Source organism: Aquila chrysaetos, chromosome 9 (assembly GCF_900496995.4).
Source record: "Aquila chrysaetos chrysaetos chromosome 9, bAquChr1.4, whole genome shotgun sequence".
Classification (NCBI taxonomy): Eukaryota; Metazoa; Chordata; class Aves; order Accipitriformes; family Accipitridae; genus Aquila; species Aquila chrysaetos.
The window spans coordinates 16,862,191-16,879,740 of NC_044012.1; the positions used below are offsets into that span (position 1 = coordinate 16,862,191).

The 17,550-nt window shown below is 41.1% G+C and overlaps 2 protein-coding genes across 5 annotated transcripts in view; one reads left to right on the forward strand and one right to left on the reverse strand.

The window, feature by feature from the left end:
- Positions 1–1,276: 1,276 nt before the first annotated feature.
- On the reverse strand, positions 1,277–14,269 carry SNX20 (sorting nexin 20). The gene is made up of 5 exons (XM_030026233.2): positions 13,976–14,269; positions 8,938–9,061; positions 6,686–6,863; positions 4,849–5,000; positions 1,277–2,291 (listed from the first exon to the last, which is right to left on the reverse strand). The coding sequence occupies exons 3-5, from the start codon at positions 6,849–6,851 to the stop codon at positions 1,623–1,625; spliced, it is 987 nt and encodes a 328-aa protein (XP_029882093.1). The 5' UTR covers positions 6,852–6,863; positions 8,938–9,061; positions 13,976–14,269; the 3' UTR covers positions 1,277–1,622.
- Positions 14,270–14,818: 549 nt separating this feature from the next.
- CYLD (CYLD lysine 63 deubiquitinase) overlaps positions 14,819–17,550 on the forward strand; it is a 30,078-nt gene continuing 27,346 nt past the window's right edge. Inside the window, exon 1 of one of the 4 annotated variants that reach the window (XM_030024948.2) lies at positions 14,819–15,061. The gene's annotated coding sequence lies outside the window, so the exon portion shown is untranslated. Of the gene's footprint in view, positions 15,099–17,550 lie in introns of all 4 variants that reach the window. The other 3 variants (XM_030024947.2, XM_030024944.2, XM_030024945.2) reach the window with 3 other exon arrangements.

Consider the following 17,550-nt stretch of genomic DNA (forward strand, 5'->3'; position numbering starts at 1 on the left):
ACTGTCCTGCAATATGGTATGTTGTGGGAAGATTAGTCCTTAACTCTCTTAATTAATTACTCTTAATTCTCTTACTTCCGGTATAACTAGAAAAAAAAAAAAATTGTCAAATAACAAATAATCCACATATTTTGTGTTTAATGCCTAGCTGTTAATAGCTACTTAAAATATTAACTTTACACCCTAGACACTCCTATTATTCTGTATTTTTTCCAAGCCATCCTTCTTGTAACAATGCACAGCGATGTTTTTCAGGTTCAGTGCACTTTCAATTAGCTTATTCTTTTATGTGTCTGGGAGGTAAGTTAATACAGTTATTCCTAATTTATAGACAGTGTCATTATGGTGCATGTAGTATCTGTACCTGGAGTACAGGCCTGAAGGTACTTGGTGGACTACGTTCAGCAGAGAACAATGACCAATGCTAGCATGACATGTTAATTACAATATTTATGAGAATTAATTTACCAGATTATTAAAATAAGTGTATGGGAGAATAGAGTTGAGGGAAATTACAGAAGCAGGTAAATAGAGACTTTTTCAGCTCTTAGGAAGCTTTCACAGGAGTGTTAGGGCCAAGACAAGTTTAGTATTTGTATATGTGGGTTGGATCCCTGAAAGAATTAACTATAATATTGCAATGCCACCAAGAAGATATCTGTGTTGTGTACCAGGCTGTAAAGCTAAGGCAATGTCCAATTTACATAAACCTCTGAAAGGCAACAGGGAAGCACATGCTTAACACAGACTGTCTGTTAACCATGTGTCTCACAGCTTGATAATCAGAATTAAATGCTAGCATTATATTAACCAGATGTTCTCCCCAACAGCACCCTTCTGTGGTTCCTTTCCATTATGTATATAGCGCACATGGTATGAATTTTCTACCCCAGTCAGAGCTGTACTTAAAGATCACCCCAAACAAGAATGTGCCTTCAACGCAAGTCATAAAACTGTAGCAGCTACAAAAGGGAAATGAAGCATATTCCCTCATCTCTGATGGAATGATCATCGCTTGTATTTTTTGTTCCTACCAACGCCGATTGTAAACCTTCTGCCCAGGTCCTCCTGCCCACAGCAGTTGACTTCAGTGGGAACAGGACCAATCCTGTCATTCTCAGAAATGGCAAAGCACTGTTTGACCAGGCTTCAGCTGGAGGAGTAAAAAACTACATTCAGTGACTGAAGATGCATCCTTTAGATTGCATCAGCTGGGAAGATATTTCTCTTCTCGAAAGGAAGTAGTTCCCACATGAACCAGCAACGCCTCTGATTCTGCAGATTCTTAAGTGCTTTATTCATTGTATTTTCCTATTCTGACTTTTCACACAAAATATGCTATGTTCAAAGTAAGCAAATCATAAATGATTTTTTGTTGCAAATTTCTTTCCAAAAACCTTAATAAGCTTAGGTGCTCCTTGTATCTGTAGAGTAAATATAATATTTTCCAACATAAATGTTAATGTCCCTTTCGAACATGGAAGATATTTGATTTAATTTTTTTCTGTTAATATAAAGTTATGTTAGCCAAACAGGTAATTTCCAGTTCTTACTCTTTCAAGAGCTTGTCTTTGGGAAAAGGAGCTAACAGCTTTTCTCTTTAATGAAATTGTTTCTTGTGTTCATTGTACATACTCCCGAACTGCAAGTTCTTTCAGGGTAAAAACCCGTACAGGATCTTTTTTTGCCTTCCATTCTTCCAGTTTTTCTTGAAAAGACAGAAAATCCTTGCCAAGTTCATATGCCAAAGTGATCATTGTTTCTAGCAATGGAGTATAATACCTGTGGCTGGTATGCACACAAAGGCACGATAGAGCTTTTTCTCCATATTCAAAGGCACTTGCGGGGTTTTCCAAGTCCTTGTGGCACACCACGATAGCACAGAGAGTAGGGACAATTGAGACAGGGTTGCCTCTCGTCAGCCTTTCCTGCAGACCAATGACTTCTAAAAGGATTTCCAAAGCTTTGGTGTATTGGCCACCCCGCAGGCAGCCATATGCTTCCTGAAGCTCCGGCCTTGTTAAAAAGTCAATAAATTTTTTTGATCTTCGGATATATTTCATAGAATATAGAAGTCTCAGGTAGTCCTTGAAGGCTAATTTTCTCTCATTGATTATTTCTTCTGTGAAGTTCCCTGTTAGAGTTTTTTTGGGAAAGGTCACGTCTTCCATTTCTTCACTAAACTCCTCCAGCAGATTTCTGTGCAGTTTCTCAAAATCTGAATAACGCCGTTCAATTACAGACTTGTTGCTGTCAAAACTCCCTGTTTGCAAAATGATGATTTTATACATCTAAACACAATAAAACAGAAAAATAAGCATGAGAAGGACCATTCTAGCCCCAGTGCAGTCAGATTTTGTCTGTTATTGCTTTGAAAAAACTTTGTGCTTGTATATTCCACCAGCTGAAACCTTCCTGCACCAGTTTTATGAGTGTAATCTTGTATACTCCTATGGCTGATAGCAGTGCTGCTACATTAGCTGCTGTCTGGGATTATGGTGCATGCTCAGTGTAGGCCTGATCTTTGAAATCTGCAGCCATCAAATTAATAATTCGCACCTCCTGCTGTTTTGTACTTTTGTCACCAGACTTAGCCTTAGCATGTAAATAAGTTGTAGATAAACAATGCACTAACAGATCTCATCCTGCAAGGTGCTGGGAATGCTGAACCAGCAGCAGACTGAAGCACCTAAAATCACTTATAAAGCATTTCTGTGGCTGTACTTTGTTTATAACAGCCATGGCTGCTGCAATCAATCATCTTCAGTGAACTGAATGGATTTCCCAGACTTAATATGGAATGTAATCTATTTTACATTGGTCGTTAATACTTAGAAATGTTGTTTGTATCAGACATTTCCAGGGATTTGGGGGTGTTATTAATGCTGTGAAAGAAGAGGAAGTATTTGGCAGTAATATTTGGTGTGTGCAAAAATAAGATGGAGCAACTCCAAAGCCTTTTTTCCCCTCTAAATCATTGTTCTGTTACTCAAACTTACTTGGCATATAAATAATGCAAAAAAATGTGACATTTCTACAACAATCTGTTTGCTATCCAAAATCCTTCAGTAACAGCTAGCACCAATGCCATCCCACATTAACAGTACTCAAGAGTATGTCCTCCTCTGCTCTTCACTAGCCTCAAAATGGCTATAAGAAATGTGATCTTAGAAAAATAGCTGCAAAGTAAAATTGTGTGTTCTGTGTTGTACAAATAGATTCTCTTTTGAGGCGGGCCAAATCCCTAATGTGCATAAACCAGTGGAGCTCCACTGAGGCCAGTTTAACTATGTCACTGTACACCAGCTAAGGACATGGACTGTTGGCCTTGCTGGCTTTTGGACGATGACCACATTCACATTCAACTTCACCCTGCTCCCATTGAATTATACAGGAACTGGAGCAGTTTTACTCATGCCAGTTATTTTCTTTGCTGCTGTTGAAGGGTGCAAACCAGTACTAGCACTAGTGTCTGTCTGATTCTCTTCCTTGTTTTTCCTTAAAGAGAAATTCTCTCTTTTAATCTTCATAAATGATCTTTACAGGCGCTCCTTGAAAGGTTTCTAAATTTGAGCTGACTTCTCTGATCTCTCTTCATTTGTAAGCACTGTGACATTTTCCTATACTTTGTCCTGCTCCCTGCTGAAAAGTGTGTATATGCCTGATGCATATCCAAACCAATCATAAGAGCAATTTTTTAAGCTATCATTTTATCAAGGGCAGCTAAATGAATAATTTACAAGTACTTCTTTTTTTATTTGTAGTGTGTGCATGAAAAAGGGAAGAAATACCATTTAATTAGACTATCATTCAAACTGTCTCAATTTAGTTGTAATGTAAATCTTTTTGCCCAGGTGTGTAACTTATGACTAAGTTTAACTACTTGCACATATGCTGAATGATACTCCTGTTCTCATACAGTTATACTAAAATAATTTTTAATATTCAACAAGCTGCATACTATTGAGTGTATGCAAGAATGGCAGCATCTAAGTAGGTGTGTATAGCATGCAATAAGATCTTAGGACAGTCTCCAGAATATTTACCTGATCCAAATTCTGCCAGGCTGCATCACCCAGTATTAGCAACACTAGTATGACTCTTAGCATTTTTGATCTACAGACCTCAGAGGTTGTTGCAAACAAGGAAAACATCCCTATCTGAATTTAACATTAGTACTGAAAGAGACTTCCTCTAAATCAGTCCTCCTAAAGGCCAGGAGCAGAATCAGAAATAAAAACCAAGTGTCAGTACTGTGAGTAAAGACAGGAAAATCCAACCTCCTCTGCTGTTCCTGTGCCTCATATTCATGTTTCACCTTAAAAATATGACAGAAATATGCCATCTAATGGAGCTCTAGGTAGGGAAGGGGAACAATCCCAAGCGATCTATCTGGAAGATGCCTTAGACTTTGTCAACATCAAAGAATTTTGCACTTGTGCTAACATAAATCTCTGATGTGGAAGTTATACAAATGTAATGCAGCTGCTACAGCAGGCTAGCTCAATGGAAGTGTAACTATATTGATATTTTTATACTTGTGTGAATTTCCTTAAAGTTGACAAGCCTCTGGGTGTTAAGGATACCCAAGCTACTAATTTACTTGATACCACTTTTCCACTGCTGCAGATTTTGTGAACTGATTGTTAGAGGGTTTTTTTAGGGGCAGATTCCACCAGCTATGCCTATATGATCAGTGAGAACAGGTTCTACTCGGTATGATCACTGCTTGCAAAACTTGGCCCTCGGTAAGGCTTTCATGTAGTGAGGCATGCTGTGTGCTGTGCAGACCCCCTGTAGAGTGAAGAAAAATTAATGATCTTCTTACATATTCATTTCTTAGCTTACCACATATTTTGATAAGTGGTGCTCTACAATTCTGGTTGATGGGATTTCAAAAAGGAGTTTGACTTGTCTGCACTGGCGTTTTTCATTCCTCCAGTATTCCTGAAGCTCCTTAGTGGTCATCGAAGAGTTGGGACTTAGGGATGTGTTGGAATCTAAAACCAATAAAATTAGTGTTTCAGATTATGACCTTTGCCTTTGGAAAGAAAACTCTTATGCGTTTACTGTCAAAGGAGAGCCTAGAATTTCTGTTACTGTAACAGCAAGACCTAAAGACTGATAAAACAAGTGATTTCACTGTTAATAAAGACAGGTCCAGATTCTTTGAGGAAAGGTATTGTGGTCTTAAATTTTGAAAGACACCAAACTGGCTGCAGAATACAAAGTTATAGAAAAATTACTGACAAGAAGTATTGTATGTCTAGGTTGTAACCTCAGACACAGCCTGAGCAAGAGATATGCTTCACCATCCCAGAAGTAGCCCTAAGAAACACTGACTCAGTCTTCTGAATCAGATGTTTCTCCAGGCTTTTGTTACTAAAAGGAGGAGACAATACAACGAAGCTGCAAATTCAGACATATATTCAAATACTGACCCTATTCAAATATTGGGTTTATGCAGTAACCTGTGAAAGCTGAGAAAACATGAATAGCCTAACCTTAAAGGAGAAACTCGGATAACCAGCTCAGCTGAAGGAGGAATTCTCACAACCTCTTTTTCTTTTGTAGCTGAACTGATGCCACAGTCCAGCTAGAAATATTTAATATACCTCCCTCCCTTCCTCTCTCTCTCTCCCCACAGTCACATACACACACACACACACACACACAAACATATATATATATAAATATATATGCATAAATAAAAATGTAGGACTGCTGTTTGGAGAGTTTGCTTACAGGGGAATTTGATGTTGCTTTTTGAAAGGGTGATTTCTCTGTCTTTGAAATCTACTGACAACAGTTTTCATCTGGTGGCATATAGGCTAGCAAGGTGGATAAAAGAAACGGAATATTTGTATTTCCGTGGGCACACCAGTCCCAATTTCCAATCAATAATGTCTCTGTCAATGCAGTCAGCTGAAGTTAGTCTGCAATGTATCTAACATTCAGTCAATGGAGGTGAATGACCACAAATGAATGGGAAGATAACAGCTTGATGCAGAAATAGAATTGTAAAGGCACCAGAGTACTCCTTCAGTGGCCCCACTTTTACATGTTCTTAATCATTTGGCCATACAGTTTCCATTATCAAGGCCTTTGGGGTTTGGCTCAATCTCTACAAAGCACGTATTTCCTAAGAGAGGTGGTGTTTATGATATCTTTGCAGGCTGAAAATCTTGATGAGATTATATATATTTTGGGTTATATATAACATTTTATTTAATAACAGATGACAGCAATCTTAGGCATAGTAAAAGTCCAATGCTGCCTCTTCATAAGGCATGTGAAAGACTACTGCTTGAGATCAGCTTCAATCTCAGTGTCCTTGCTGATACTGCCAAGAAGTTCAGATTTTGAGATCTACAGAAAGTGCACTCCTGAGACAGGCCATCTGATGATCACTGTTTTGGTCCCTGGTGTGTAAATTAAATCTGGAGTACATTTTAGGTGCAAGGCATTTAAAAGGAAAACTCTGTGTGTATGTATACACACCAGGATGTGCATCTGTGTCACTATTGCTACATTATTACTACAAGTTTAATCAAGGCTTATTTTCAGTGGAGTATAGCAGTGTAAAACTGGGCTACTGCTGCAATAAATAAAGCTGAATTTTTAATATAAAAGATTAATGGCATAAATAGCTACATGAAAAATAAAATTAAAGGATAGCATCAACCTTGCAGGTCATCTTTTTCTGGGTTTTCTTTTCTCACTTGACATGAAATTTCAGCTTTGGGTTGATTTTGTTCTTCATCAGATGGACTTGCGGTAGAAAATGTAGTAATCCTGCTTACAGCTTCCAACAGTTCCCTTTCTGCTGTGCAGTGTGAGTCTTGGTCCATTGCAAGCTATCCCTGAAAGATTACAAAAAATATGACATTTCTTAGTAGCATGTCTTTAGAGGATCCAGTCTGGTAATCTTTTTTATTGACTTACTCATTGTTGTCTGTGAACTTGTATGAGGACAACTGTAGTTTCATAAAAACTAAAGTAATAAATAGAAATATCTACATAGCTACTAGTGAAGAACTATTCCTATTGCCATTGCCACTGAAAGTGTTTGGATATCTTTTTTGGCAGATTAAAATCAAACCTGAAAACCGTAAGAAGTTATGTTGAATATGATTAGTTGGGGAACTCCATTCTTATCTATGAGAATTTTGTCAAAAACTTCAGTGGGGGCAGATTTTTTCTCCTTCTATTTTGCCCTCAAGCTTGCAAGTATGAGTTCAGATGAACTAAAATCTTGGAGATAATTAGTATAACTAGCAGCCTGGCTCTCTTCCGCTGCTAGAATTTACTGTTCTCAAGACTCCAAAACTTGCCATCTGTTCTTAATCACAATCTGTAGGGCAAAATAGGGTGATATCTAAAATAGTATAATATTTTTGTCATGTTTCAGGTGCTCTCCAGAGACTTGTCTCTGTACTGTGAGAAGAAAACAACTGAATCTGACAATGGCTAGGTGGAAGGAGAACTGAGTTTTCTAATTATTATACAGATGCATTCTCCCTTTACTTGTCCTTTTAATCTATATACTGTGCTTGTAGTAGATCTGTATGCCTGTTCTGCTAGGACTACTATTTTACCACATACTGATAAAATGCCTAACACAATATACTCCTATTCCATAGACCAGATTGGCCATTCTGTCACATAAATGTCTCCCCAGGATGGTTTTTTTTTTATTTTAAAAAAACCTACCTGTTACATCATTGTGTTATACTAGCAGTTGAAAAAATTCTAAGAGCATCCTAACAACTTTGCCGGGGTGCTGTGTTCTGTTAGTTAGCATGAGAGAAGTTTTGCTCACAATTCAGCCAACAGGTGAAAGTCAAATAGAAGAACAACCTACTCCTAAAAAAACCCAAGTCTCCCCGCTACAAATGTAAAAATAATGCCCAAGCAGTGGTTATTAAGTAATGAGAGGGTTTAGGACACGGATATTACTAGATATCATTTTGCTTCCACTTGTCTACCACACAGTTATGCAATGCTGGATACAGAGGTGAGGAAACTCCTTCAGTGGACCTATTGATAACTGGCAAACTGCAAGGCTGTAAAAAGAAAAGCAATTAATTTCCCCATTAGAAGTAATGGAAGTGCAAACCACGTTCCTGTAACAGAAACCCTTCCTTTGCCTGGCTTGGATAAGCAAGTACATACCTGTTGTCATCCTCCTTAATAAGAGCATCATGAAAGCCCTTCTTTTTGGACTTTGGACTAGGAGGTGAAAGTTCTCACTGTTCTTCTAGTCCTCCTTAAGATCTGCTTTTTGAACATTATGAGTAGCCACTTACTTCTTGCCTCACTGCTCAGTCTTTTGAAAATCATGACAGTTTATCCCAAGAGCATAAACTTGCAAATATTTGATTTTAATGTAAAGATAATCTCAAATACAGTAGATTAAATGAGGAATCTGAAAATGGCCGAACAAATTCAAATGACAACTTTTTTCTTGGTTGTGAGTTGGTACAACCTTATCACCAAAACTGTATTTATTTTCAAGACATATATCTTTTTATATATGTGTAACTTTATATACATAAAATATATATGTATAAAAAACTACCACTTTAAAACATGATTTACCAGAGAAACACAACACACTTGTAAACAGAAGAATGCAGAAGTGAACGTTATGATATACAAGTCTTCTGCCTGGAATATATTTGACTTGAAAACTATCTGTACTTCATATAAGCAGTTTCATTTTCACAGCTAAAAATCATTGTAAGCTCTTTTAACTAAACTACTATTTATTTTTACATATTAAAAAAATCCCAAACAATACAAAAACTCTGCAACAAATTACACAATTTTACTTTGAACAGACACTGATCCTGCTCTGTTTCAGGGTAAATGCCACTCCAACCGCTTCACTGAGTTGTGAGTAACTCTAGAAACCGAAGTGCACAGAATACTCACCTGGAAACTGCTGAAGAGCTTTTAGTTGTGGTGCACGTGTAGCCTGTACGAAGTCACGAAAAGCCTTCTTCGCATCTTCAAAACGCAGAAAAATATGTCTGTGTTTTCTTCTAACAGGCACATTCTGTGTTTTACAAAAAGGAAGGAAGAAGCCTTGATTATATCAGACTTCCTCCTCCAATTGGCTCACTGGTTCAGTGCTGACTGATTACGCATGAAATTTCCTATCTGCCTCGAACAGCCCTTGTGCTGTCTGCGGGCGAGGTACGGCCTGCTGTCCGCAGTGCAGCTCCAGCAGCAAGGGCAGGTTTGCAAAATCACAAAGTCTGGCAGACGAAAGAGTTCAACGGTAAATACAATTACAAAATCAATGCAAACTTCTCTGTGTGGCTTTCTGAAACCAAAAAAAACACACACTTAGCAAAAGAGAGATTAGGAAAACAGAGCCAAATATGTAAAAATGTACTTATGTGGAAAAACATGCCCCTTGGGACAGCTTTAAAATACAGACTTAACATCCAGTTCAGAAAAGAAAATGCAGATGGTACCACAATAAATAGCCTCACTCTATGTAAACTTGTACTTCTGACAGAAATCCCGATTCCACATAGTGCTTAAACATATGATTAATTTCGAGTATCTGCTTAATTAAAGTTCAAAAAGGAGCATTATCATATCTGACATGACTACTAAACTTGAAATGGGCTTATATGTGTGCCTAAAATTAATCCTGTACTTGAATTCTTTGTTGAACTGAGGACAAAATGAAGGAGAATGATGCTTTAACCCACATGTTCTTTGGCCCAGATGCTTCCTTTTGCAGTTCACTTCACTTTGGAAATTTGCTTTAAAGCATCAGGATAGCTATTTCTGGGGTAAATAATATGGACGCTATCTTTTTTTTTTGGTAATGTAAGTTTCCCTATTGCCAGTGCTCACTCGCTGAAAAACCAAGCGATTTTAATGCAGCACAAATGTGGGAGGCAAACATCCAAAGGACCACGTGGGTCCTGCCCCACGCATTCCTTTAGAACAAACAATTTAAAATAATGTAAAACCAGGGCCATAAACTGGCAATGCTTCTCTTCTGCTTTATTTGCAACATAAAACAATGCCAACTTTAACTTGGACTCAGTCTAAATGTAGAAGTTTTGCCAAAATAGCTGTCAGAATGATGAAAAATCACTCCCATGCAGCTACAGCCATACTGGCAAAAGCCCTACTGTAGATGCCGTTATATTGGCAGCGTCCTTTAGCCAGTTTAGTGTGTTCCATGCAGAAAGTGATTTAAGTTACACCAGAAAAGAAATCTGTGCTTGCCAATACAGCTCTAAGGTGTAGCTATACCAGCCAACCCTTTTAAGTGTAGACAAGGCATGGGTTTCTGGCTCAAGTCTCATTCCTTTAAAGTTAGATTTATGGGTTTGGTTACAATTGTGAGCAACAACTAAGGGGGCTTTCAGTGCATTTCACTCACGCTGACAGTTCACAGATGTATCTAAGCTTTGAATTCTGAATCTGTTAATTTATGTGTTGCCAAAAAGCAATGTATTATTTTGTGATGCTTAGTGCTATTCTTCTGCTCTTGATAAAGCTAAAAGAAAGGAGGGAAATATATTTTTCAGTATATTAAGTATAACCTCTACTTTCAATTATTTCAGAATAAGCTAAGTCCTAGTCAAATTAACCCAGATGATTATAAAAAAGCGAAATCTGTTATTATGAGCATGGCTGATGGATATGAAATAATTTACAAATCAAGAGTGTTCTGCAAGAATTCTGTCTGCCTCAGTCACAGCCAGTTCCTGAATGGGTTCCTCATGCCCAGGAGCCATAACATCCACAGCAGATTTGGCAGGCTGCTCCTCTTCATCCTACTCCCATGAGCTCAGGTTTGGTCCAGACAGCCCCTGGCCCTTCCCTGGAACCCAGTGTGGTTAGTCTGGCAGCATTTTCCTTTCCAAAATGTCTAATTGATTAGCACAATAAAAAAAAGTCTACAGTATACAGTGGTGGTTGGTAGCAGAATGCATAACTAGTACCTTTCTTTTCATATTCTCAGTTCCACCTCCAACAGCCAAATACTGTGTAAAGGGTTAAGCAGTGGAAAAAGGGAATTTTCACAATGGCAGCATTCTGAGAGATGGGCAAGTGCACTTACACCATCAATTTATCTGACTATTTATACAACTGTCGTAAATTTTAATGGAAAAGCATGTTCTGTCATAGTCAGTGATGGAAAAGCAATCCTCATGCACTGGCCCACTCAGAGTTTGTGTTCTGTGAAAGCACTGACTCTGGCATACACAAAGAGCACAGTGTTAAAATGCCTCTACCAAAGGATATGGAAAAAGTGCTCTACAATAACATAGGAGCAAGGCAAGGTTAAAATCGTAACACGGCAGTGCATAAAGCTGGTTGTCATAGGAGTTAGGTCCTCCACACCGATTTAAGGTGAAAGGACTCATTTTAGGAAGACTAACCTGAAAGTTTATGTCTAAAACTGGTAACCAGCCACCAGATGAGCTAGCCTTGCGATGCCATGTTAAGGATGTCTGTATTGAAAGACCGTGTTTGTGCTTTTGATGGTTAAAGAACCAGAAGGGACTGCTGCAATACTGTAAAACATCCTGCCTTGATTTATACCCGGATTTGGGCAGTTCGCATTTTCCCAATCAGATTACATAAACCCAGACAGACACAATATTTAACCATAGAATACAAAGCTGGTGGCAGCTTGAAAAATTGTAAGATAAACTAATGTTATATACAAACTGCAGTTCACTGCCAGATTTTATTGGCATTTTATTATAGGCACAGCAAGGTCTTACTCTTGTTAATGAATGTGGCTGTAATACCCCTCTTACAAAATACTCTTCAGCTTCTGTCCTGAGAAATACAGCTTTAGGCAACCTCATAGAGTCTGTCCTGCTTTTCCCTCTCAGGCCCCAAACTATGTAACTAAACCTTATTTATTTTACCAAATCATTCATGAAAACTGTAGATAATGAGAAAAAACAAGAGGAGGCAGGAATACCTAACATATTTATCCAAGTCCCCTTTTATCACATAACTAATATTTCGGAAGTGCTGTAATGTTGTCTTTGATGCTTCTACAAGAACCTTTCCTCTCTTTTTTTAATGCAGCTGGATAAATACCTACCATTTCCATGTTTGAAGTAGCAGAAAAATTCAGCTGTTCTGCATGAATATTCTGCGCTTTTGGGGTGATGCTGTGATGAATACCATACTCCTATCCTGGCACAGCACAAAATTCTGTTCCATTCTATTTATGTAATGTTTAATTGTATGGTGTTGTGTCATTTGAAAGTGGAATTTGTTTACCATACTTCATTATTACAAAACATGTCTCTCTTAACAAGAGTGTGGTTTAAAGAAATAATTCACTGTTTAATGGCAAATATCTCATGCTGGTGTTACTGACAGGCTTTTCCACATGAAAGAAACGTCACGGGCCCATTTTACACTGCCAAAGCCCTGTTATCACTTTACAACTCCTCTATACTTCTAAAGGAGTATGAAGGAGCTTTAGAGTAAACAACAGTCTTGGCTTGCCTTTCATCCGCGGTCTGTCAGTGACACAGAGCTGTAATGCAAGCCCAGTGGGTCAATAGGACATTAACTTGGGTTAAATTTCACAAGCATTATTCTGTCTGTAGAATGACAGACTTTCTAAATGGTCTACGTCAGTCATTTTTCCTGCTGAACTCATAGAGGGTTAAGTACATAATTACATGGACTAGAGAAATATTTTTAAACATTTGTTTTTGAGTTGTTAGGTATACCACATGTAGTCATTCCTATCTAGTATTTTGGTATTTTAGTCTTATAATGTGTCTGTCCCATTTTCTTCTCAAATATAATTATGGTGTACTTAGGCTAATATTTACAGTCATGTTGCACGTGTAATTTATTTATATCCAAAATGTAAACATAATGAAATTTGGGATAACAGGATTTATAGGAGACATGCTAATGCATTTTGTAGTAGCATAAAAGGCAGCCCTACAAATGGAGGAAAATGCAGCTGCTGTGTATAGATAGCCACCTTGAGGATTAGCAGAGCATAACTCGGGTTTACTGTGTGCCCTTCTGCAAAATGAAGACATGTAATGCATAAATCCTTGTATTTTTTCACTACTCTTTAATCTTTAAAAATTAAGTATGACTTCAAAATGCCATTTTGCTCTTAAGTGATTAAATAAAATGGTTAGTGTGAGCATTCATTCCGTAGTAGATGGAATCTCATTGTTTCCTCAGGAGTTTCCAGTAAAATCCTGCTGCTTTCTGACACTCAGACTATGTCCTTTCCGTCTGCACACACCCACACCAGCAAAAGCCTGTGTCGTGCCTTCCCATCTTCCTACCAAAAGCCATGGCAGCGACACACACTGCTTCAGGGCTCGGAAGCCGGCACTCCAGCCCCGATCTGGGGCTGCATTGGATCTGCTTACTGACCGTCTCCAGATTCTGGAGATCTATAGGGAACAGGATTGACTGGAGCAGCCTTTACTTTAGCTAATGTTGAACTGCACATGTTACTAAATTACATAAAAACACGTATTAAAGGAATGTTAAAGATGCTAAGAAATTAGGAAAGTTTATTTGTATGTCAACACCGTTGTAACCACCTGAGGTACGTGACCCTATGCTATTATTTTCAAAGATGCATCTTTGTAGGAAGTCCACTTCTAGCAGTACAAAACTTCCGGAGTGTTTTTAAAATTAAATTTAAGGCACCAGTTTAGAATACTACATGATTAAAAAACTCCTCTCTAAAAATGAATGTCATCTTCTGGAAACGCTGAATAGAGCCTTTAAACATAACCACCCTGTTGAGCAACCCTTTTCTATTATGGAGCTCATTCTCTCATTCATTAAAGAAGAGCTCACTCCACATAAAAAGCACTGATGCTAAGTGGATAAAACAGAGCAGCATTCAGGTGACAGCCGCATTCAGAAGTAGGTCGGCTACACGTGGCTTTTATTACATCAAAGGTTCAGCAGCGTTACTTACATTTCTCGAGAGTAAAAGTGTTTCAAAACTGCGTACGGAAGCCAGATCAAGTTTGATAGTCAGGAGCAGTCTCCAGGGAACCCTACAGCCGCCCGCTTCACGGGGGAAGCCCGACCGTACCAGGCGGGCGGACCCGCCGCACGCAGGGCACAGCACGCCGCCCGCCAGCGCCGCTCTCGCCGCCCCCTCGAACCGACAGCGCAGGCCCATCAAACGCAGTTCGCGGCGTTTCACTCGGAGCGGTTTCTGCCCGCGCCCCAGCCTGCCGAGCGCGCCGCAGCCGTCCCGCCTTTCCCCGTCCCCACGTCCGCCGCTCGCCCGCCGCGCCGCGCCCCGCGCCCTCCGCCGCGCTGCGGAGCCAGACCGCGAGCGCGAAGCCGCCGCCGAGCAGCCCCGCGCCAACGGGCGGCACTGCCGCCCGCCGGGGAGGCGAGCCACGCCCGCTCGGGCCACGGCGCTGGACGCAGGCGTGCGCCTTTTGCCGGAGGGGGCTGGGGACGACCGGCGCGGCCCTCGGGCAGCTGGGCCGCTCGGCAGGATCGGGCCCTGGGGAACGGCGACGGGGCGCCTGCGGCCGCGGCCGCTCCCGCCCGGGCCCACAGACCCTGCCGCCTCCGCCGCCAATGGGGGCACGCGCACGCGCCATCAAATCGGCCCCGCCGAGGCGCCTGACGTCCCGCCTTCGCGCTCGGGACGGCCAATCAGCGCCCTCAAGGGAGAGCGTTCCGCCAACCGCGCCTTTCCGACCTCCCCGCCCCCTCCTCTGCGGCTCACACAATCTTGATGGAGTGGAAACCCCCGAATCACCTCGTCACCTGGCGGCGCTCTTTGCCAATAGCGCGACGAAGCGGTGGCGCCGGCGCGCTGTGATTGGCTGCCAGAGAGGCCGGGGGACGAGAGGGCGGGCCCGCCGGGGCAGCAGGGAGCGTTTCGCCGGCCGGACGACGGCGACGACGGCGACGACGACGACGACGACGACGATGGGGGAGCGGGGAGCCGGCCGGGCCGCCGCGCCGGGCGCCGCGGGGCTGTGAGCCGGCGCCGGGAAGGTCCCGCGGGCGGGGCGCCGGGGCTGGGGATGAAGAGGTGAGCGGGCGGGCGGGACGCCGCTCGGCGCCGTCAGGTAGGGATGAGGCGGCTGCGCGGCGCGGCCCGGCCCGGCCCCGGCGCCCCAAGCCGCTCTCCTCGGCCGTTGCCGTGGCCGCCGGCCCCGCGCTGGAGGCGCGGCGATCGCTGCGGGCCAGGCCGCCCCTGCGGCGGCGGGGCGGTGGCGCCGGGCCGCGGTGGCCGCCCGGCGGGCGGCGGGGCGAGGCCCGGCGGTGGGGCCGGGCCGGGGCCGGGGGCGGCGGTGGCTCCCGCCAGGGCTGCGCGGGGTCGGCGGGCTGGGGCCCTGCCGCGGCTGTCCCGTAGTTCAGCGCTAAGCCCCGGGCAGCCCCTTGCTCCCGCTTAGCGAGTGCTTCGGGGCTTTTCTTCCCTGCCCTGCTAATAACCGCCCAGCGAGGTAGAGAGAATGATCAGAACTTGGAGGGGGGGGAGTGATAATTATTCTCAAAAACTTAGCCTTGCATCGAGCCTTGTGACGTGCAGGTACATTATATGTCACATCTTACCTTGCTAGGCAATAAACAGATACATCGCTCTTGCCATTAAATGCTCCGTTAATGAACAGAGTTAAATATGGTTTGGTTTTCATTTAAAAATCTGAACATATGCATTTCATTTTATTGAGAGGGTTTGCATATCACGTTGACAGAAGGGTTGTCTGCGGAACAGTGATGATGGTGTGTCGTTGTATACTTGCCAAATCTAGTAGCGCCAGAGTATTCTGATAGTTGATAATGATTTTTGTTCTTTCTCTAAAGTAGAATATTTGTACTAAATTTGGAACACCTAACAAAATTTAGTGGAGTTTTTCTGCTGCATGTTCTTTTAGAAGTCACGTTACCGGTGTGAACTTACTTGTATCAGACAATATTTCAGCTGCTATTTTGAAGAAACAGTTTCTATTTTTTCCGCTCATGGCTTGTATTGGAGTCGTGTAATTTTGTGTACAGTGAGCTGCAACTAAATTTACTTGCTCCTAGTTTTAACGTTCCCTTGAAAATTATTTTTGGACTGTTGAAGAACATGACTTTGCATCTCAGCCATTGAAAACTTAGTATTTAAAGTGAGAGTTCTGTAAGAAACTGTACAATTTATTTTAGCCTCTTCATTTTATGCTCTGAATCAGAGCTACAGGCTTGTGTGTTCATGCTGAAACCTGATAGCTGATTCAAACATCTCCGTATAGTTCATCTAAGGCTACTGCAGGGTAGAAACAAAGTTCTCGTATTTCAGAGCAAACTGTTTTTATGTCTCTGTAGTGATAACAGTGACTCAAGAGAGGGAAAAAAGGAAGTTAGGGAAGCTTTCAAGTTAGGTAGCTTATTACGGCCTACCTCTGACATTTTTTAAATTTTTTTTTTCTTTTTTCTGAAGTGTGTAGTGTTGCTGTCATAACTGTGTTTTGCCTGTTGCTTCCCAAAATCCTTTGGGCATGAAAATAATTCAGGTAGTAGGTGGAGTAGAAGAACACAGTTGAACAGGCTCTGACACTTAAACGTCCGTGGTGATGGTCCAGTACTCTGGTATGCACAAAGTTTTATGGTCGCTGGTATGTTGTGCAGTGTAGTGATGCCTTGTTGCTAAGGGTAATTTGGTTCCCAAATTAATTCATACTGAGGTCTAATAGTTTATTCTGGTCTTAGTCCAATACGTGTGTCCTGTTTGTTCAGCAAGTATACTTTACTTGCAGAATAATCAATTCCATGGGAAATGGCTGCAAAAAAAAAATTATCGTAAAATCGGTGGTTTATGTACATACATTTCTGATATATTGCCAGAACTTAACATACATTTTAGCAAGATTTTCTGTGCTCTTAAAATACTAATTTATAATTTTTATTATCCTACAAGAAGGGGATTTGGTTTTTAGAGCCGTATATTTTGTTTGGCAGGGGACAGTGGTGGTAAATAGTTTTTACGGGAAGGCATTTTATATAGTGCTAATGAACTTTTTATAATGGAAAACCTTTTGGTACTGTATTCAGTGGCTTAATAACATCTCTGTGGATGACTAGTAGTTTGAAAGACTGACCATGCACCATATAAAGTTATCATTATATAATCTAAATGCAGCTGTTAACATGTTTTCACACTGAATTCTTTACTAGTAAACATGTGAAGATTACGTAATCTTGCAGCAGTGGACCTGCAAGCAGGGTATACTTGTTAAAAAAAATAGATATGATAAATAATGTTTTTAATAAAAATTAAAAATTACTTTTTTTTAAGCTCTTGAACAGACTTCTCTGTTAACATTGTTTCCATACATACTTACTGAAATTAAAATGAATTATTTCTAAAAGTGAAATAGGAAAGGTTACAATCCCTCTAATGTCAGAGTTACTTGTTTGCAGTGTATTGGGGGTTGATTAACTTTGTGGAATGGCCTGCAAAAGGAGAGTTAAGCAAGTGTATCAGGCTTTGAAAGCTGAGAACATAAAATGGAACTATGAAGAGCAAGACTATCTATT